The sequence below is a fragment of the Notechis scutatus genome, chromosome 4 (genome assembly GCF_049901735.1).
Source record: "Notechis scutatus isolate UNSWTSFEM ecotype Mainland chromosome 4, rNotScu1.2, whole genome shotgun sequence".
NCBI lineage: Eukaryota > Metazoa > Chordata > Lepidosauria > Squamata > Elapidae > Notechis > Notechis scutatus.
The window spans coordinates 162002706-162019505 of NC_142012.1; the positions used below are offsets into that span (position 1 = coordinate 162002706).

The 16800-nt window shown below is 48.2% G+C and overlaps 1 protein-coding gene across 1 annotated transcript in view; it reads right to left on the reverse strand.

Moving 5' to 3' along the window:
• Positions 1 to 9900: 9900 nt before the first annotated feature.
• The window catches only part of LOC113428913 (major facilitator superfamily domain-containing protein 8-like), a 34245-nt gene continuing 27345 nt past the window's right edge, over positions 9901 to 16800 (reverse strand). The window contains exons 9-12 of the mRNA XM_087965432.1: positions 16482 to 16611; positions 13484 to 13606; positions 11664 to 11794; positions 9901 to 10535 (exon numbers count right to left, since the gene is read on the reverse strand). Coding sequence (XP_087821558.1) covers positions 10446 to 10535; positions 11664 to 11794; positions 13484 to 13606; positions 16482 to 16611 — 474 coding nt within the window. The 3' untranslated portion in view covers positions 9901 to 10445. The remainder of the gene's footprint in view (positions 10536 to 11663; positions 11795 to 13483; positions 13607 to 16481; positions 16612 to 16800) is intronic.

Consider the following 16800-nt stretch of genomic DNA (forward strand, 5'->3'; position numbering starts at 1 on the left):
TTTCCTGTTGCATAGAAATTATGGTTTTTAATTTGGTTTTGATCTTGAATGTTGCCCAGAAAAATGGTGGGAGGGAGGGAGGGAAGGGAGGGAGGGAGATGGGAAGGAAGTTGGAAAGAAGGAAGGAAGGAAAGAAGGGAGGGAGAGAGGGAGGGAGAGAGAGATGAAGGAAGGAAGGAAGGAAGGAAGGAGGGGAGGGAGGGAGGGAGGGAGGGAGGGAGGGAGGAGCAAGATGGATGAAGGAAGAAAAGGAGGAAGGAAGGAAGGAAGGAAAGAAGGGAGGGAGAGAGATGGGAAGGAAGGGAGGGAGGGAGGGAGGAGCAAGATGGATGAAGGAAGAAAAGGAGGAAGGAAGGAAGGAAGGAAGGAAGGAAGGAAGGAAGGAAGGAAGGAAGGAAGGAAGGAAGGAAGGAGGAGGAGATGATGAGGGAGGGAGGGAGGGATGGAGGAAGGAAGGAAGGAAGGAAGGAAGGAAGGAAGGAAGGAAGGAAGGAAGGAAGGAAGGAAGGAAGGAAGGAAGGAAGGAAGGAAGGAGAAAAGGTAAGCAAAGATTAGTGAAAGATGGCAATGAGAAAGGAAGAAAAGATTCATCTTCTTGGCATGAATATGCCTAGGAATGTTTTGTCATGTTTTCATGACAAAATGTTTCATGGTGGGTTTTTTGTCACACACCCCACCTTTAGCTGGGGCAGTTGACAGTTCTAACCACCCTTTTTTTGGAAGGCCAGCTCCTGAAGGGATGGCCAACTTTGGTATCCTAATGAGAAGAGAGGGCTTTTTGGAGAAGACCCCAATGTCGGGAAAGATAGAAGGCAGAAGGAGAAGGGGACGGCAGAGGATGAGATGCTTAGATAAGCGTCACTGATGCAATGAACAGGAATTTCAGCAAACTCTGGGAGTCAGTGGAGAAAAGGGGGGGGCTGATGTGCTATGGTCCATGGGATCATGAAGAATTGGACACAAGTTTTGGTCCCCACACTATAAAAGAGATGTTGAGACTTTAGAAAAGAGTGCACAGAAGAGCAACCAGGACGATTAGGCGACTGGAGGCTAAAACATATGATTGCAAGTACTCGGTATGGCTAGTCCAGTGAAGAGAAGGACCAGGGGAAACATGATAGAAGTGTTCCAATATTTGAGGGGCTGCCACAGAGAGGAAGGGGTCAAGCTGTTTTCCAAGGCACCTGTTGGCCAGAGAAGGAATAATGGATGGAAACTGAACCTAGAAATAAGATTTTTTTCTGATAGTGAGATCAATCAATCAATGGAACAGAAGTTGCCTTCATAAGTTGTGGGAGCTTCATCACTGGAAGCTTTCAAGAAGAGACTGGACTGCCCTCTGTCAGAAATGGTGTAGGGTCTCCTGCTTGGGCAGGGGTTGGATAGATGACCTACAAGGTCCCACCCAACTCTTGTTAATCTGTCCGTGAAATGATTTAGTAACTGAACAACAAATGATCAGGTCTTTGATTGGTTCATCAAAGTGGGTTGCGTGAACTTATGTCTTCCTTATTCCCTATGGAAAGAATCCAGGACAGCAGCAAACCAGCCTGGCAAAGAAGGTCGGGGGGGTTGACACACACAGACCCCTGCCCTGGCCTCTGGATCACCCTTCCATGCCTCTCTCCACTGACCTGGCATGGGCTTTGGATGCTTGCTAAAAATAACCCTGGGAATGATGAATTGGGGGAGAGAGCCGAGAGCGCAGGAGGGCATTGGTAGGCCGCCCATTTGGTGGCCTTCAAGTGAACCAGAATGATCAAGAGGAAACCCTGCCAGCAGAAGACCTGGGTGGGATGGAGGCTGGCAGAGCAAGCTGGGGTGAATCACTGCAGCATCCCACAGCCTTCAGCATCTTCCAGAGGTCTCACACAGGAGGACCACAAAGGGACCCTGTTGACCGAGCGGCTCCTTTCTTGTCCAATGCAACCCATGCAACCCTCGGCCCAAACGGAACGGGAGCTAGTTCAGCCTTCCCTGGTTGATCCGCCCAGGGAGAAACCTTGGGCTCACCTTTCTCCAAGTCGGCTGGCCTCCGCTGGGTTGGAGAAGGAAGCTCTGAGAATTTCCAGGCGCTGCGGGCAGCCCCTGGGGGATGCCAGGAGTTCAGAGCGTGCCAGCTTTTTTTCTTCTCTTAATTAAAATTCCCCCGGCCAGCATTGTGGATTGTCATGCAGGAATCTTTTGATAACCAAGGGACCCCAGCAGCTTATTAAATCCCTAATGACAAGTTAAGACAGATGGACCTTTTCTGCCATGTGGGTCAATCTGCACGCTTGGTTTTATTTGGGATGGGGGAGGAGGAGGGCTTCCAAGAAGCATCGACACCATGTTGTCTATGGAGATTCTCAGTCATGGTTGTCCCAAAGGTGCTTTTTTCTTTTCCAAGAGGCAAATGGACTTTCTGTTTTTTTGTTTTGTTTCTTTGAAGATGTTTCATTTCTCATCCAAGAAGCTTCTTCAGCTCTGACTGGATTGTGAGGGATGGGAGGATTTATACTCCTTGCAGACAGCTGGGCATTTGCATTGTTTTAGCCAGTCATTGAGGCCGCTTGGAGGTTTATCTGTGATCACCTGAGTGGTGCAAACGGGTGTGGAGTCTTCTTGGAACTGCTGAAAGGACCGTGTTGTAGGCTGGAGATAGATGATATGATAGCCCTCCCCCGCCCTCAGGCCACTCTTTTGAAGACAACAAAGTCCATATTTTAGACAGAGGCCACCTATGTCCAAATTGAATAGCCCTCGCTCAACAGGGGATAAGGGATACGACATAATCTATCTCCAGTCTACAACTCAATTCCTTTCAACAGTTCCAAGAAGGCTCCGCACCCATTTGCACCACTCAGGTGACCTCTGAGGACACAGATAAACCTCCAAGTGGCCTCAACGACTTTCTAAAAAGGATGCAAATGACCAGCTGTCTGCAAGGAGTGTAAATCCTTCCATTCCCCACCATATGGTCAGAGATGAAGAAGCTTCGACTTCTGGTTTGAAGGGCTTCGGCGACAGACAGGAATCCACGATCGTGCGTGGTTTCTGCCTGGGCTCGCCGCTGGAGCGCCCCGAGCCGGCTGGTTTCGGGGCTAAGCCACCCCGTAGAGGTGGTGAAGAAGGGGGAGACTGCCAGCAGGGTCGAGGAGAGCCGCATCTCTCCTCCTCAGCTGGTCAAACTCCCTTTCCCGAAGGCGGTAGGAGCGGTGGTCAGAAATGGCCACCTCAAAGAAGAACTCAACCGAAAAAGAACGTGCAGGAGGAAGATAAGAAGTGAACGTTTTGGCTGACCGGGCTAAGTTGAAAAAGCAATAACTAAGGTACCCTGGAATTTAAATTTTACAAGAAATAACATCGCTCCCAAAGAAGAGTCGGAAGCAGCGAAAGAAAGTGAAAAGGGAAAGGTTTGGCTTTTTTTTCTTCTTCTCTCTCCTTCCTTATATTGACAATTAAGAAAAAAAGAGATGAAGAAGCTTCTTGGTTGAGAAGCGAAACGTCTTCGAAGAAAAAAACCCAGAAAGTCCAGTAGCCTCTTGAAAAAAAAAAAAAACACCTTTGGGATACTTCCTGACAGTGAGAACAATTAATCAGTGGAACAACTTACCACCAGAAGTTGTGGGTGCTCCAACACTGGAAGTTTTTAAGAAGAGATTGGACAACTATAAATATAAGATCCGTCTGCTTAAGCAGGGAGTTGGCTAAAAGACCCCAAAGGCCACTTCCAACTGTATTACTCTGTTTTTTCCTGTTAGTAAGGAATCCTGTTCACCCACCTTGATGTTGATGGAATCACAGTGCCTCCTGCTGGAAAAAGCATCATCTTCATCACCTCCAATAAAAATAGGTCCCAGTTTTAATAAGCAGCTGTATATTCAAAGAACAGAAACCTAGATATGGGGGGCAGGGAGGGACTGAAGGCATCAAGTCCGACGTCTCCTTCCATGAGAAACTCAAGTTCAAGAAATTCACAGCGGTCTCCTCTCAACTCGTCCTGGGAAGGAGAGTCCATCAACTCTTTGAGTTGTTGTGCGACTTTCTCACAGCTAAACTTTCCCAGATCCTGTCCTATTTTATTTACACAGGACTACGCTGCTAGTTCCCACTTTGGAGTGGTTCACATTTCACTGAACCTGTCTGGATCCTGCCCAGAACTGGATAATGGACCTCAGGGCGAGATCTAACCCCTTGAGAATGAAATGGAGCTGGCCCTTCTGAAGATTTGGAAATCACGCTTCCATGGGAACAGTCAAAACTTGTGCTCATATTGCTGGCAACCGTCACTCATTCATCAGCCTGTCACATTGTGACCAGCTACAATTCCTCAGTCCCCTGAGTGTAAGATAAAGGTTCCCCTCACACATACGTGCTAATTGTTCCCGACTCGACGGGGCGGTGCTTATCTCCGTTACAAAGCCGAAGAGCCAACGCTATCCGAAGACGTCTCTGTGGTCATGTGGCTGGCAGGACTAAATGCCTTCAAAGGCGCGCGGAACGCTGTTCCCTTCCCACCAAAGGGGTCCCTATTTTTCTACTTGCATTTTTACATGCTTTCGAACTGCTTGGTTGCCAGAAGCTGAGGCAATGGGAGCTCACTCTGTTAGGTGGCGCTGGGGATTCGAACCGCCAAAGTGCCCACCTTTCTGATCGACAAGTTCAGCGTCTTAGCCACTGAGCCACTGGGTCCCCTTTCCCCCTGAGTGTAGGTTGGATAAACCTCACTTACATTTGAATTGTTCACCTAAGTTATAGAAGAGGCAGCAATTGCCACAAGTACATCTGCTATATATACACTGCTCAAAAAATAAATAAAGGGAACACTTAAACAACACAATGTAACTCCAAGTCAATCACACTTCTGTGAAATCAAACTCTCCACTTAGGTAGCAACACTGATTGACAATCAATTTCACATGCTGTTGTGCAAATGGAATAGACAACAAGTGGAAAGCATAGGCAGTTAGCAAGACATCCCCAATAAAGGAGAGGTTCTGCAGGTGGTGACCACAGACCACTTCTCAGTTCCTATGCTTTCTGGCTGATGGTTTGGTCACTTTGGAATGCTGGCGGTGCTGTGGTACCATGAGACGGAGTCTACAACCCACACAAGTGGCTCAGGTAGTGCAGCTCATCCAGGATGGCACATCAATGCCAGCTGTGGCAAGAAGGTTTGCTGTGTCTGTCAGTGTAGTGTCCAGAGCATGGAGGCGCTACCAGGAGACAGGCCAGTACATCAGGAGACGTGGAGGAGGCCATAGGAGGGCAACAACCCAGCATCAGGACCGCTACCTCCGCCTTTGTGCAAGGAGGGACAGGAGGAGCACTGCCAGAGTCCTGCAAAATGACCTCCAGCGGGCCACAAATGTGCATGTGGCTGCTCAAACGGTCAGAAACAGACTCCATGAGGGTGGTATGAGGGCCCAACGTCCACAGGTGGGGGTTGTGCTTACAGCCCAACACCGTGCAGGATGTTTGGCATTTGCCAGAAAACACCAAGATTGGCAAATTCGCCACTGGCACCCTGTGCTCTTCACAGATGAAAGCAGGTTCACACTGAGCACATGTGACAGACGTGACAGGGTCTGGAGACGCCGTGGAGAATGTTCTGCTGCCTGCAACATCCTCCAGCATGACTGGTTTCGCAGTGGGTCAGTAATGGTGTGGGGTGGCATTTCTTTAGGGGGCCGCACAGCCCTCCATGTGATTGCCAGAGGTAGCCTGATTGCCATTAGGTACCGAGATGAGATCCCCAGACCCCGTGTGAGACCATATGCTGGTGCGGTTGGCCCTGGGTTCCTCCTAATGCACAACAATGCTAGACCTCATGTGGCTGGAGTGTGTCAGCAGTTCCTGCAAGACGAAGGGATTGATGCTATGGATTGGCCCGCCCGTTCCCCAGACCTGAATCCAATTGAGCACACCTGGGACATCATCCAGCAACGCCACGTTGCACCACAGACTGTCCAGGAGTTGGGGGATGCTTTAGTCCAGGTGCGGGAGGAGATCCCTCAGGAGACCATCCGCCACCTCATCAGGAGCATGCCCAGGCATTGTAGGGAGGTCATACAGGCACGTGGAGGCCACACACACTACTGAGCCTCATTTTGACTTGTTTTAAGGACATTACATCAAAGTTGGATCAGCCTGTAGTGTTATTTTCCATTTTAATTTTGAGTGTAACTCCAAATCCAGACCTCCATGGGTTGCTAAATTTGATTTCCATTGATAATTTTTGTGAGATTTTGCTGTCAGCACATTCAACTATGTAACGAACAAAGTATTTAATAAGAATATTTCATTCATTCAGATCTAGGATGTCTTATTTTTGTGTTCCCTTTATTTTTTTGAGCAGCGTACTTTACAAGAGTTGATTTCTCAAGATGAAATAGGGATTAATAACTGGGAAGACCCAGAAACCCTCTATTGCAATGGTTGTTAAGTTTGAAAAAAAGGTGACAAGCCACTTTTTTCAGTGCCGTTGTAATTTCAGTCACTGAATGAACTGTTGTTAAGTCGAGGATACAGCCGGATACAGCTGTGGGCTCCTTCATTTTATCTGATCATTCCATAAGTGGGAGCTTTCTCTCCCTACTCCCAAGGCCATCCCCACATACCATCGTAGCAAGCTCCTTGAAAAGTTTGAGCCAACCTCTGTCTTTCTCCCCCAAACCCCTAGCCTACCTCACAGGATGGTGGTTGGGAGGTTAAAATGAAACCCCGCATGTAAGATGCCTTGAATTCCTGGAAGAAAACATTGCAGGCATACTCTGTGTGTGTGTGTGTGTGTGTGTGTGTGTGTGTGTGTGTGAGAGAGAGAGAGAGAGAGAGAGAGAGAGAGAGCCAGACTTGTGAAGAAACCCAAATAGGAAGCACGTCCACATCCACTAATTCTAATTTATCTATAAGGTTACATTTCCCAGAATCTTGCACACCTGAAAAACTAAATTTCTAATACAGTTTCAGGATTGAACTGGTGCAGTGTGGCTCTCTCTGAGCTTGGTTGTTTTCCTGCAGGCGTTACCTCATCAGGTAAACGGAGTATCTGCAAGCAAACAGCTCGAGCTCAGAGACCACCGCAAACTCCATAGTCGTACGTTTCTTCCCTGTCGCCTTTACAGCCCAAGAAACTAGGGTCTCTTCTGGGTTGCCTGTCCCACTCCCACCTCCTATCCCACTGGCGTTGTCTCCAAGGTCATTTCCGCATACCAACACAGGGGGTCATGTTAAACATACAAATGGGTGTGTTTTCTTGCTTTGCGCACTTTGGAGATATTGCCGGAGAAGGAGGGGTGGGGTTCTTTAGGATATCCCAAGCCTCTCTTGAACCTTTCCCACACTTATTAAATTGGTTTCCCAGTACGGTTGTTTGTTTGATGAATGTCTAGAGCAGGGGTCCCCAACCATCGGTCCACGGACCGGTGCACGGTCCGCGGAACAGGTCCTACCAGGCCGCTGGCTTGTTGGCGCCGCCATCTTTTTGATGAAAAAGTGCTTCCGGTGAGCTTTTTCCGGGTAGAAAGCTCACCGGAAGCACGTTTCATCAAAAAGATGGCGGCGCCAGCGCTCGGTGAGCTTTTCCGGGTAGAAAGCTCACCGGAAGCACGTTTTCATCAAAAAGATGGCGGCGCCAGCGCTCCGGTGAGCTTTTCCGGTAGAAAGCTCACGGAAGCACGTTTCATAAAAAAAGATGGCGGCGCCAGCGCTTCCGGTGAGCTTTTCCGGTAGAAAGCTCACCGGAAGCACTTTTCATCAAAAAAAGATGGCGGCGCCAGCGCTTCCGGTGAGCTTTTCCGGGTAGAAAGCTCACCGGAAGCACGCTTTTCATCAAAAAGATGGCGGCGTAGCGCTTCCGTGAGCTTTTCCAGGTAGAAAGCTCACCGGAAGCACGTTTTCATCAAAAAAAGATGGCGCGCCAGCGCTTCCGGTGAGCTTTTCCGGGTAGAAAGCTCACGGAAGCACGTTTTCATCAAAAAGATGGCGGTTAGCGCTTCGGTGAGCTTTTCCAGGTAGAAAGCTCACCGGAAGCACGTTTTCATCAAAAAGATGGCGGCGCCAAGCGCTTCCGGTGAGCTTTTCCGGTAGAAAGCTCACCGGAAGCACGCTTTCATCAAAAAGATGGCGGCGCCAGCGCTCCGGTGAGCTTTTCCGGTAGAAAGCTCACCGGAAGCACGTTTTCATCAAAAAGATGGCGGCGCCAGCGCCCGATGAGCTTTTCCGGGTAGAAAGCTCACCGGAAGCACTTTTCATCAAAAAGATGGCGGCGCCAGCGCTTCCGGTGAGCTTTTCCGGTGAAAGCTCACCGGAAGCACTTTTTCATCAAAAAGATGGCGGCGCCAGCGCTTCCGGTGAGCTTTTCCAGGTAGAAAGCTCACGGAAGCACGTTTCATCAAAAGATGGCGGCGCCAGCGCTTCCCGGTGAGCTTTTCTGGGTAGATTTCACCCGGAAAAGCTCACATGCGATGGCGCGCTTGATGAAACGTGCTCCGTGAGGTCACCGGAAGCGCTTTTTCATCAAAAAGATGGCGGCGCCCAGCTGATGCCGGTACCGGGCCGCGGCGTAAAAAGGTTGGGGATCACTGGTCTAGAGGGACCATTAGGGGATTCCAGAACATGCTTTTAGCAGCCTGGAGGGAGTGGGGGAGGAGGAGGAGGAGGTAGAGAGGAGGAACAAGAGAAGGAGCCAGCTTGGGACATTTTTGAGAAATGGAGTAAGATGTCAACCCAATTGATGTTGTCAGTAAAAATCAGCCAAGTCACTTGGTGACAAATAAGGAACAACTTCAATCGGGAATCAACATGCAACAAAGATGATTAGGGGACTGGAGACCAAAACATACAATGAATGGTTGCAGGAACTGGGCCTGGCTAGTTTAGTGAAGAGAAGGACCAGGGGAGACATGATAGAAGTGTTCCAATATTTGAGGGGCTGCCCCAGAGAGGAAGGGGGTCAAGCTATTTTTTAAAGCACCCGATGGATGGAAACTGAACAAGGTGCTTATTTCCCCAAGAGGCAACTGAACTTTCTGGTTTTTCTTTGAAGACATTTCGCTTCTCATCCAAGAAGCTTCTTCATTTCTGAAAAAGCACCTTTGGACAACCATGACCTGGATGACTGAGAATCTATAGTCATTGATCAAGGAGAGATTCAACTTGGAAATGAGGAGAAATTTTCTGACAGTGAGAACGATCTTCAGAAGTTGTGGGCACTCCAACACTGGAGGCTTTCAAAAAGAAACTGGACAACCATTTGTTTGTAATGGTACAGGGCTGTGATGGCAAACCTATGGTACACACGTGGTGGCACGCAGAACCATTTATGCCGGCATGCGAGCTGCAGGCAAACCTACCTCACTGCGTATGTGCGCGCCTCACAGCTGATTTTCAGCCTGTTTGAGGCCTTTTTCGGCCTCCCAAAGGCTTGAGGAAGGCTTCTGCAGGCTTCTACAAGCTTTGTAGGCCGAAATCTAGCCCTGTTTCGTCACTTCCGGTATTTTCGGAAAAACAGGAAGTGATGAAACGGGGCTAGATTTCAGCCTACAAAGCTTGTAGAAGCCTGAAGAAGCCTTCCTTAATCCTTTGGGAGGCCGAGAAAGGCCTCAAACCAGCCGAAAATCAGCTGTGAGGTACAGGGCAGGTAAGGGGGCGGCAGAGGGCTGGGGTGGGATTGCGTGCGCATGCATAGGGGGCATGGGGGGAGTGCGCATTGCCTTCTGGGTGCTGGCACACGAGCACGGGCATGCAAGCACGCGCACAATTTTTGGCACAGGAGCCCAAAAAGGTTAGCCACCACCGGTCTAGGGTCTCCTGCTCCAGCAGGGGGTTGGACTAGAAGACCTCTGAGGTTCCTTCCAACTCCTATTATTTCTTGTTCTACGTTCCATTCAGTCCACAGCCCACAGGTGGAAAGCAAAGACAGGGTAGAAATACTTTAATAAATAAAACATCCAGCCGTCCCAGTGCAGTTTAACAATCATCAAGGACAGAACTGTGAAAACAGCAGCAACAGCAAAACAATGAGTCGGTCGCAAAAGTCATAATAAATTATAAGAAAGTAAAGATTAAATTTGCAGAAGGATTTTAGATTCACCAAGGAGCTGTTCTCTTCTGCAAAACGGGATTTGAGATTTGCATAGGTCTTTGGCTCAACTGAGGCTGTAACCACACCTGTTCTCCTGCACACAGCACCCCGAAGAAAGAACGCTTGGGTGTCCTGCTGGGCTGGTATCGAAAAAGAAAAGAAATATCTGGTGGGGGAAAAAAGAGGCCAAAACAAATTCCATCCGACTCCTCCATCACTAAGGTGGACAGAGCCGTTACCGGCTTCTCCCGACGTTTCCTGAGGCTGGAATTTGAAAGCCAAAGTGGTTTCCCCTGGCATGGCCAGCTGGCTGGCAGTTCCTTCCCCTGCGGGGCGGATATGAGCTTCTCCGTCCCTCCCAGGGCGAGTCATCAGATCCTCACGAGTGGGACTCCTCCCGGGTTGTTCGTGGCAAAGGGTGTTGACTTGGGACCTCGACCAGATATTTGTAGGACAGGCCCACCATGACCTGCCGGGGAGAGACAGAAAGGTAGCATTCTAGGGAGGTACGGAAAAGGAAAGGTTTGGCTGTAGAAAGATGGAAGGAGAACGGGTCTGGAGTTGACTCCAGGAATTATTTTATAGGTGGTCCAGGACTTATGACCACGACTGAGCTCCATTGTGACCATACGTTGAGGACCACCTGTAAATAACAGTTCTGTTGCTAAGCGAGAAAGTTGTTAAACGAGTTCTGCCCCACTTTATGACCTGTTTGAGATAAGCAGAGGTGCTCTATAGGTGTCCATACACACCCCAAAGCACTTTTTATTTTGCCTTTTAGCACTAGCCCTTAGACTTATATACCGCTTCACGCTGTTTTACAGCCCCTCTCTAAGCGGTTTACAGAGTCAGCCTCTCGCCCCCCAACCATCTGGTTCCTCATTTTACCCACTTCGGAAGGAGGGAAGGCCGAGTCAACCTTGAACCAGTCAGGATCGAACTCCTGGCAGTGGGCAGAAGTTAACTTGCAATACTGTATTCTAAGCACTGCATTACCACGGTTCTTGGAGAAGGTTTCTGAAAACTGAAGACTGAATGGAAGAGCAGTAACAGTAGCACTTAGAAGGCTTGAGGGGGGGGTGACATGATAGCCGTCTTCCAATAGCACTAGCGCTTAGACTTATATACCGCTTCACAGTGCTTTTACAGCCCTCTCTAAGTGGTTTAGAGAGTCAATCTATTGGCCCCCAACAATCTGGGTCCTCATTTTACCCACCTCGGAAGGATGGAAGGCTGAGTCAGCCTTGAGCCTGGTGGAATTCGAAGTGCCAAATTGCAGTCAGTCAGCAGAAGTAGCCTGCAGTACTGCGCTGTGACCACTGCGCCACCGCGGCTTTGCCCTTTAACAACTATTCGGTTTCAGCAATTCTCTGAAAATGGCCGTGAAAATACTTGGCTGCCTTCTGTGATTCTCAGATTTTATTTTTCTATTCCTCCCCCCCCCCCAGCTGTTTCTCACAGCTGGGAAGATCCTCTATTCAGAACAGAGAAGCTTAAATGAACAGAGGAATCTCAGGGGATCTCCGAATTACACTTTGAATAACGGGACGCTCCGGCTGAAGAAAGAGAAAGAAAAAAATGGCCTCCGCACACTCACCATCAAGAGGCTGAGAAGCCCCATCATCACACCTAGCATGATGTACAGATTATCCGTCAACCCTCCGGCCCACAGAGGCCCAAGGATGGTGGCGATTCCCCCAACGGACCGACGGAGACCCTGGCTGAAACCTGCCAAAAGGAGGAAGAACAAGAGAGAAATATAAAATCCTGCTATTTTGAAACTCTCACAAGAGCGGTGCGGTGGCGTAGAGGTGGAGCTCTCCCCTCACAATCAGGAGGCTGCGAGTTCAATCCTAGGTAGAGGCAGGTATTTCTCTCTCTGGGTACAGTGACACTATATCTTCTGGGGGAAACTCTGCATTGGGGACAGGAAGGGCATCCGGCCAGTAAACACTCAGCTCCATTTAGTTGCCCAGAGTCCACGTCGCAAGGGATTATGGGGTCATTAAAAGAAGATGATATTAAGCCTCTCACAACCTGTAGCCAGTCTGCAAATGGACTCTCTTTAAAAGCGCTTAGAAGCCTCATCATTCATTTAATGACCGTTCTAGGTTACGGTGGCACTGAAAAAAAATTGTGATTTATGACCTTTTTTTCCCTCAGGCACGTTGCAACATCCCCGTGTTCACCTGATCAAAATTCGGACGATTGGCCAACTGGCTTGTATTTATGACGGTCACAGTTGTCCCCGGGGTCGTGTGATCCCCTTTTGCGACCTTCTGACAAGGGAAGTCAATTGGGGGAGGGGGGGGCGGATTCACTTAACAACTGTGCTGTTAACTTAATAACTGCAGTGATTCACTGAACAACAGTGCAAAGAAAGGGCATAAACGGGGCAAAAAAAATATCTTCGTAACTGCCTTGTTTTAGCAACAGAAATGTTGGGCTCGATTGGGATTGTAAGCCGAGGACTACCTGTTCTTCTTCATCCACAAAACTCTTCCACGAATATCCCACCTTACAAAAGCCTAAAATTAGCACAAAGAGGTCCAGCTTTACACCTAAAGAAAGGGCTTCATTGTTCAGCATCTGTCATGCCCCTGTCAGAGTCCGAATCTGAGGAGGAAGCCAGACAGCTGACAGGGAGTGGGAGTGTGGCTCCATTGGCTGTGGAGGAAACTGGGAAAGGGCAAAGTCCGGCTGGGTAGATCAGGGGAGAGGTAGAGCAAGGGAGAGGGAATTTGGAGGAGGACCCAGGCCCACCCCCTCTTCATCCTAGGGCACGCAGGGAGGAACAGAGAAGGGAGCAATGTGGGTTGCATGGCTTACGAGGGAGGAAAGGGCCCTGATTCCCTTCATTAGCCACATCTGGGAAGACAGTTGATAAGAAAGGCAGGCTGCATGCGGCAGGCTGCTGGGAGCAAACATGACTTTATCCTGTGTTGTTGTGGCTTATCTCTGTTCCTGGCGTCTTCCCAACTGTGTGAGTTTTGCCGTGCCTTCAAGTCTGAAATTCTTGCTCCTGCCCTGCCAAACTAATTACTTCAGTTTGGCTTGTTTGGACTTTAAGTTACAGTTTGTGTTGACCATGTTTTGGACTTCATTTTCTGCAGTCAAAGGCTGTTCCTGGGAGAGTTTTTCTCCAGCCAGAAGGTAACCAGGACATTGGGGGCAAAGTTGGAGATAATAAAGGGACTCTTATTGCTTATCTGACTGTGTTGCCTTTGTGCCACCCCCTGGGTCATCACAGCATCCTTGACTGTACCCAAAAGAGAGCTTATTGTCTTCTGATTGGTATGAAGAAATGCATCAAAATAGCCTTCTTTTTTTTTTCCAACTCTAGAGCCACGTTGGAAGTAGCCATGCCAACCCTTGGGAAATTGGAGAAGACTGGAATCAGGAACGGGGTGGGCTTACCTTGAGTCCTCTCCGCTGTGACTTTAGAAAAGAGCGACACTTGGGAGACAGCGACGAAAGGCAAGCCCAAGACCTGCAAGAAGACACCTATGACCAGCTCCGCGAGGAGTACAGCAAAGGTACCTGCGTGAGGGACAGAGACGTGCAAAACAAGGTAAGGAGAAAGTTCACAGCTGATCATACCAGTGTAAATTACACCTCGCTCAAAGCTGGCTTCCTCAAAGGGAGGCCTTCAGCTTGGCCATCCTGGGAAGCTAAGCTAGCTCTTTGGTGGGTCAAGATGGGCTACAGGTTCTCATCATCATCCATGCAACTATTTGGGAGAGGAAAACCTGCTAAGAAAACCTTCAAGTGCCTATTTGGTCTAGGAGATGATTACAGATAGTCCTTGAGTTTTGACCACAATGGAGCCCAACGTTTCTGTTGCTAGGTGAGACAGTTGTTAAGTGAAATGTACTCCATTTTACGACCTTCCTTGCCACAGTTGTTCAGTGAATCACTGCAGTTGTTAAGTTAGGAACATGGTTGTTAAGCAAATCTGGCTTCGCCACTCACTTTGCTTGTTGGAAGGTCACAAAAGGGGATCACATGACCCTGGGACACTGCAACCGTCATAAATATGAGTCAATTGCCAAGTGTCTGGATTTTGGTCACATGACCATGAGGATGCTAAATGCTAAGTGTGAAAAATGATCATATAGTCACTTCTTGCAGTGCAATTGTAACCTCAAAACAGTCACTAAAAGAATGGTTGTAAGTCGAAGATTACCTGTATAGACATGACCATATATGACAATATTCAAGGTTCCTTTTTTCCTGACCCAGCAACATCTTAAAATCACCCAATTTATACCAACTGCTGACTTTCTCTATTGCAGTTTAAGCGTTTTACGAGACCTGTCGTTCTCCGGGAGGCTATAAAACAAGGGCCTTTCAAACTTGGCAACTTTAAGACTTGTGGACTTCAACTCCCAGAATTCCTGAACTAACATGACTGGAGGAGGAATTCTGGGAGTTGAAGTCCCCAAGTCTTAAAGCTGTCAAGTTTGAAGACCCCTGTTATGAAACATGAGCTGGGTGGCCTTTGAAAAGGAAGAAGTAAATAATTAGCCAGCAGATTGATGTGGTACAGCTTGCTAAAGAAGTAAATGTTTTCTTGGGGTGATACAAACAGAAATGGAAAGTAGTTCAGAAATTGCCTACTCTGCCCTGATGAAACCTTTTGTGGAACCCTGGCTTACCTCCCTTCTCCAGGAAAATTACAGATTGGAGCAAGGTCAGAGGAGACCTACTAAGAATGTAAGTGGTCTGGAAACCAAGCTACACATAGAATAGTTGCAGAATCTGAATATATTTACCCACTAGGAAATACAACTCAACAGAGATAAGGCAGCAAATATTTAAAAGAAGAAAGAAAGGACTTGTTTTTATTACTTCAGAGGGCAAGACTAGATCAGTAGGTTAAAACTACTAGGAAGAACGTTCAGGCTAGTTATTGGGAGGGATGTCTTGATGGTATGAGCTCTTAACCAAAAATGCTGCTTCGTGATACAGTTTTCCTCCAGAGCAGTGTTTCTCAACCTTGGCTATTTTGAGAGGTGTGGGACTTCAGCTCCCAGAATTCTGCTAAGAATCTCTACAGACATTTGCTTGCTAGCACTGATGAAGTCACCTAGTTTGGTCATGAAACATCTGTGTCAACCCTGAAGCTGACCTGATCGAAGCCATTTTGGGGCTTCATTGTTGCCACACTGGAGCCAAGGGATAGGGAGATAGCTGGGGTTTTGTAGTCAAAACAAAATACGTTCTCCTAGGAACCAAGGACACCATGGGCAGAGAAGGAGTGATGTTACCAGGCAACCAGATGGCACCCTGATTGGACCATGTGACTGATTGTTTGGGGAAAGGGAAAAACTTTCACTTTTAATCGGGTGATACCCACGGGAACCTTCAGAGTCAGTTTTCACCAGAACTGTGCCAATATGATATATCCAATAAAACTATTCTTTGAAGAAACTACCTGCCTCAGGGTTTTGTCTGCTATGGGTGTATTATTTGGAACCCTGACAATCCGCAAGAAAACAACCAAGTTCAGTCAGCACCAAGTACCCCATAGGTTCAACCCTGAACTACAAATATTATCTTCTCGGTGGTGCAGTGGTTAAAGTGGTGCAGTACTGCAGGCTACTTCTGCTGCCTGCCGGCTGCCTGCAATTTGGCAGATCGAATCCCACCAGGCTCAAGGTTGACTCAGCCTTCCATCCTTCTGAGGTGGGTAAAATGAGAACCCAGATTGTTGGGGGCAAGAGGCTGACTCTGTAAACCACTTAGAGAGGGCTGTAAAAGCATTATAAAGCAGTATATAAAGTCTAAGTGCTATTGCTATTGCTATTCTACTAGAAACTCTTAAGTCTCCAGGGCAAGGGCCTTCAAACCTGGCAAGTTTAAGACTGGTGGAGTTCAACTCCCAGAATTCCTGAGCTAACATGACTGGAGGAGGAATTCTGGGAGTTGAAGTCCACAAGTCTTAAAGCTGTTGAGTTTGAAGAGCCCTGCCATAGACTAGATTGGTGGACTTCAACTCCCAGAATTCCTGAGCTAGCATGACAGGAGGAGGAATTCTGGGAGTTGAAGTCCAAAGTCTTAAAGCTGTTGAGTTTGAAGAGCCCTGCCATAGGCATTGAAGATGGTGGACTTCAACTCCCAGAATTCCTGAGCTAACATGACAGGAGGAGGAATTCTGGGAGTTGAAGTCCACAAGTCTTAAAGCTGTTGAGTTTGAAGAGCCCTGCCATAGGCATTGAAGATTGGTGGACTTCAACTCCCAGAATTCCTGAGCTAACATGACTGGAGGAGGAATTCTGGGAGTTGAAGTCCACAAGTCTTAAAGCTTGCCAAGTTTGAAGAGCCCTGCTCCAGGGCATCAAGAGGTCAGGAATTGAGAAGATGGGAGCGAAAGACCCCTTCACGCTCTTCTCCAGCAGCCCAACATCATTACCCTGGGGGTGTGCCAGGAACAGCAGGCACCACACGCAGGCCACGTTGCAGATGACCAGGCCTAGCAGTAAGATGATCCGATCTGAGAGCCGGGCGCTGAGAAAGCGCACCAGGAAGAAGCCAGCAATGACCTGAAAAAGAAGAGGCACAATGACAGTGTAATTGGACCCTGTGCATGCAGTGACTCTCACGGCAAGGAATGGGACAACTCGCTGCGGCCAACTCACTACAGGACAACTTGCGATGGGACAATTCAACAACTCAATTTAATTATTTAAAATAAATATTGTAATTGTTGCCTTTCACGTTTCATTCTGTCC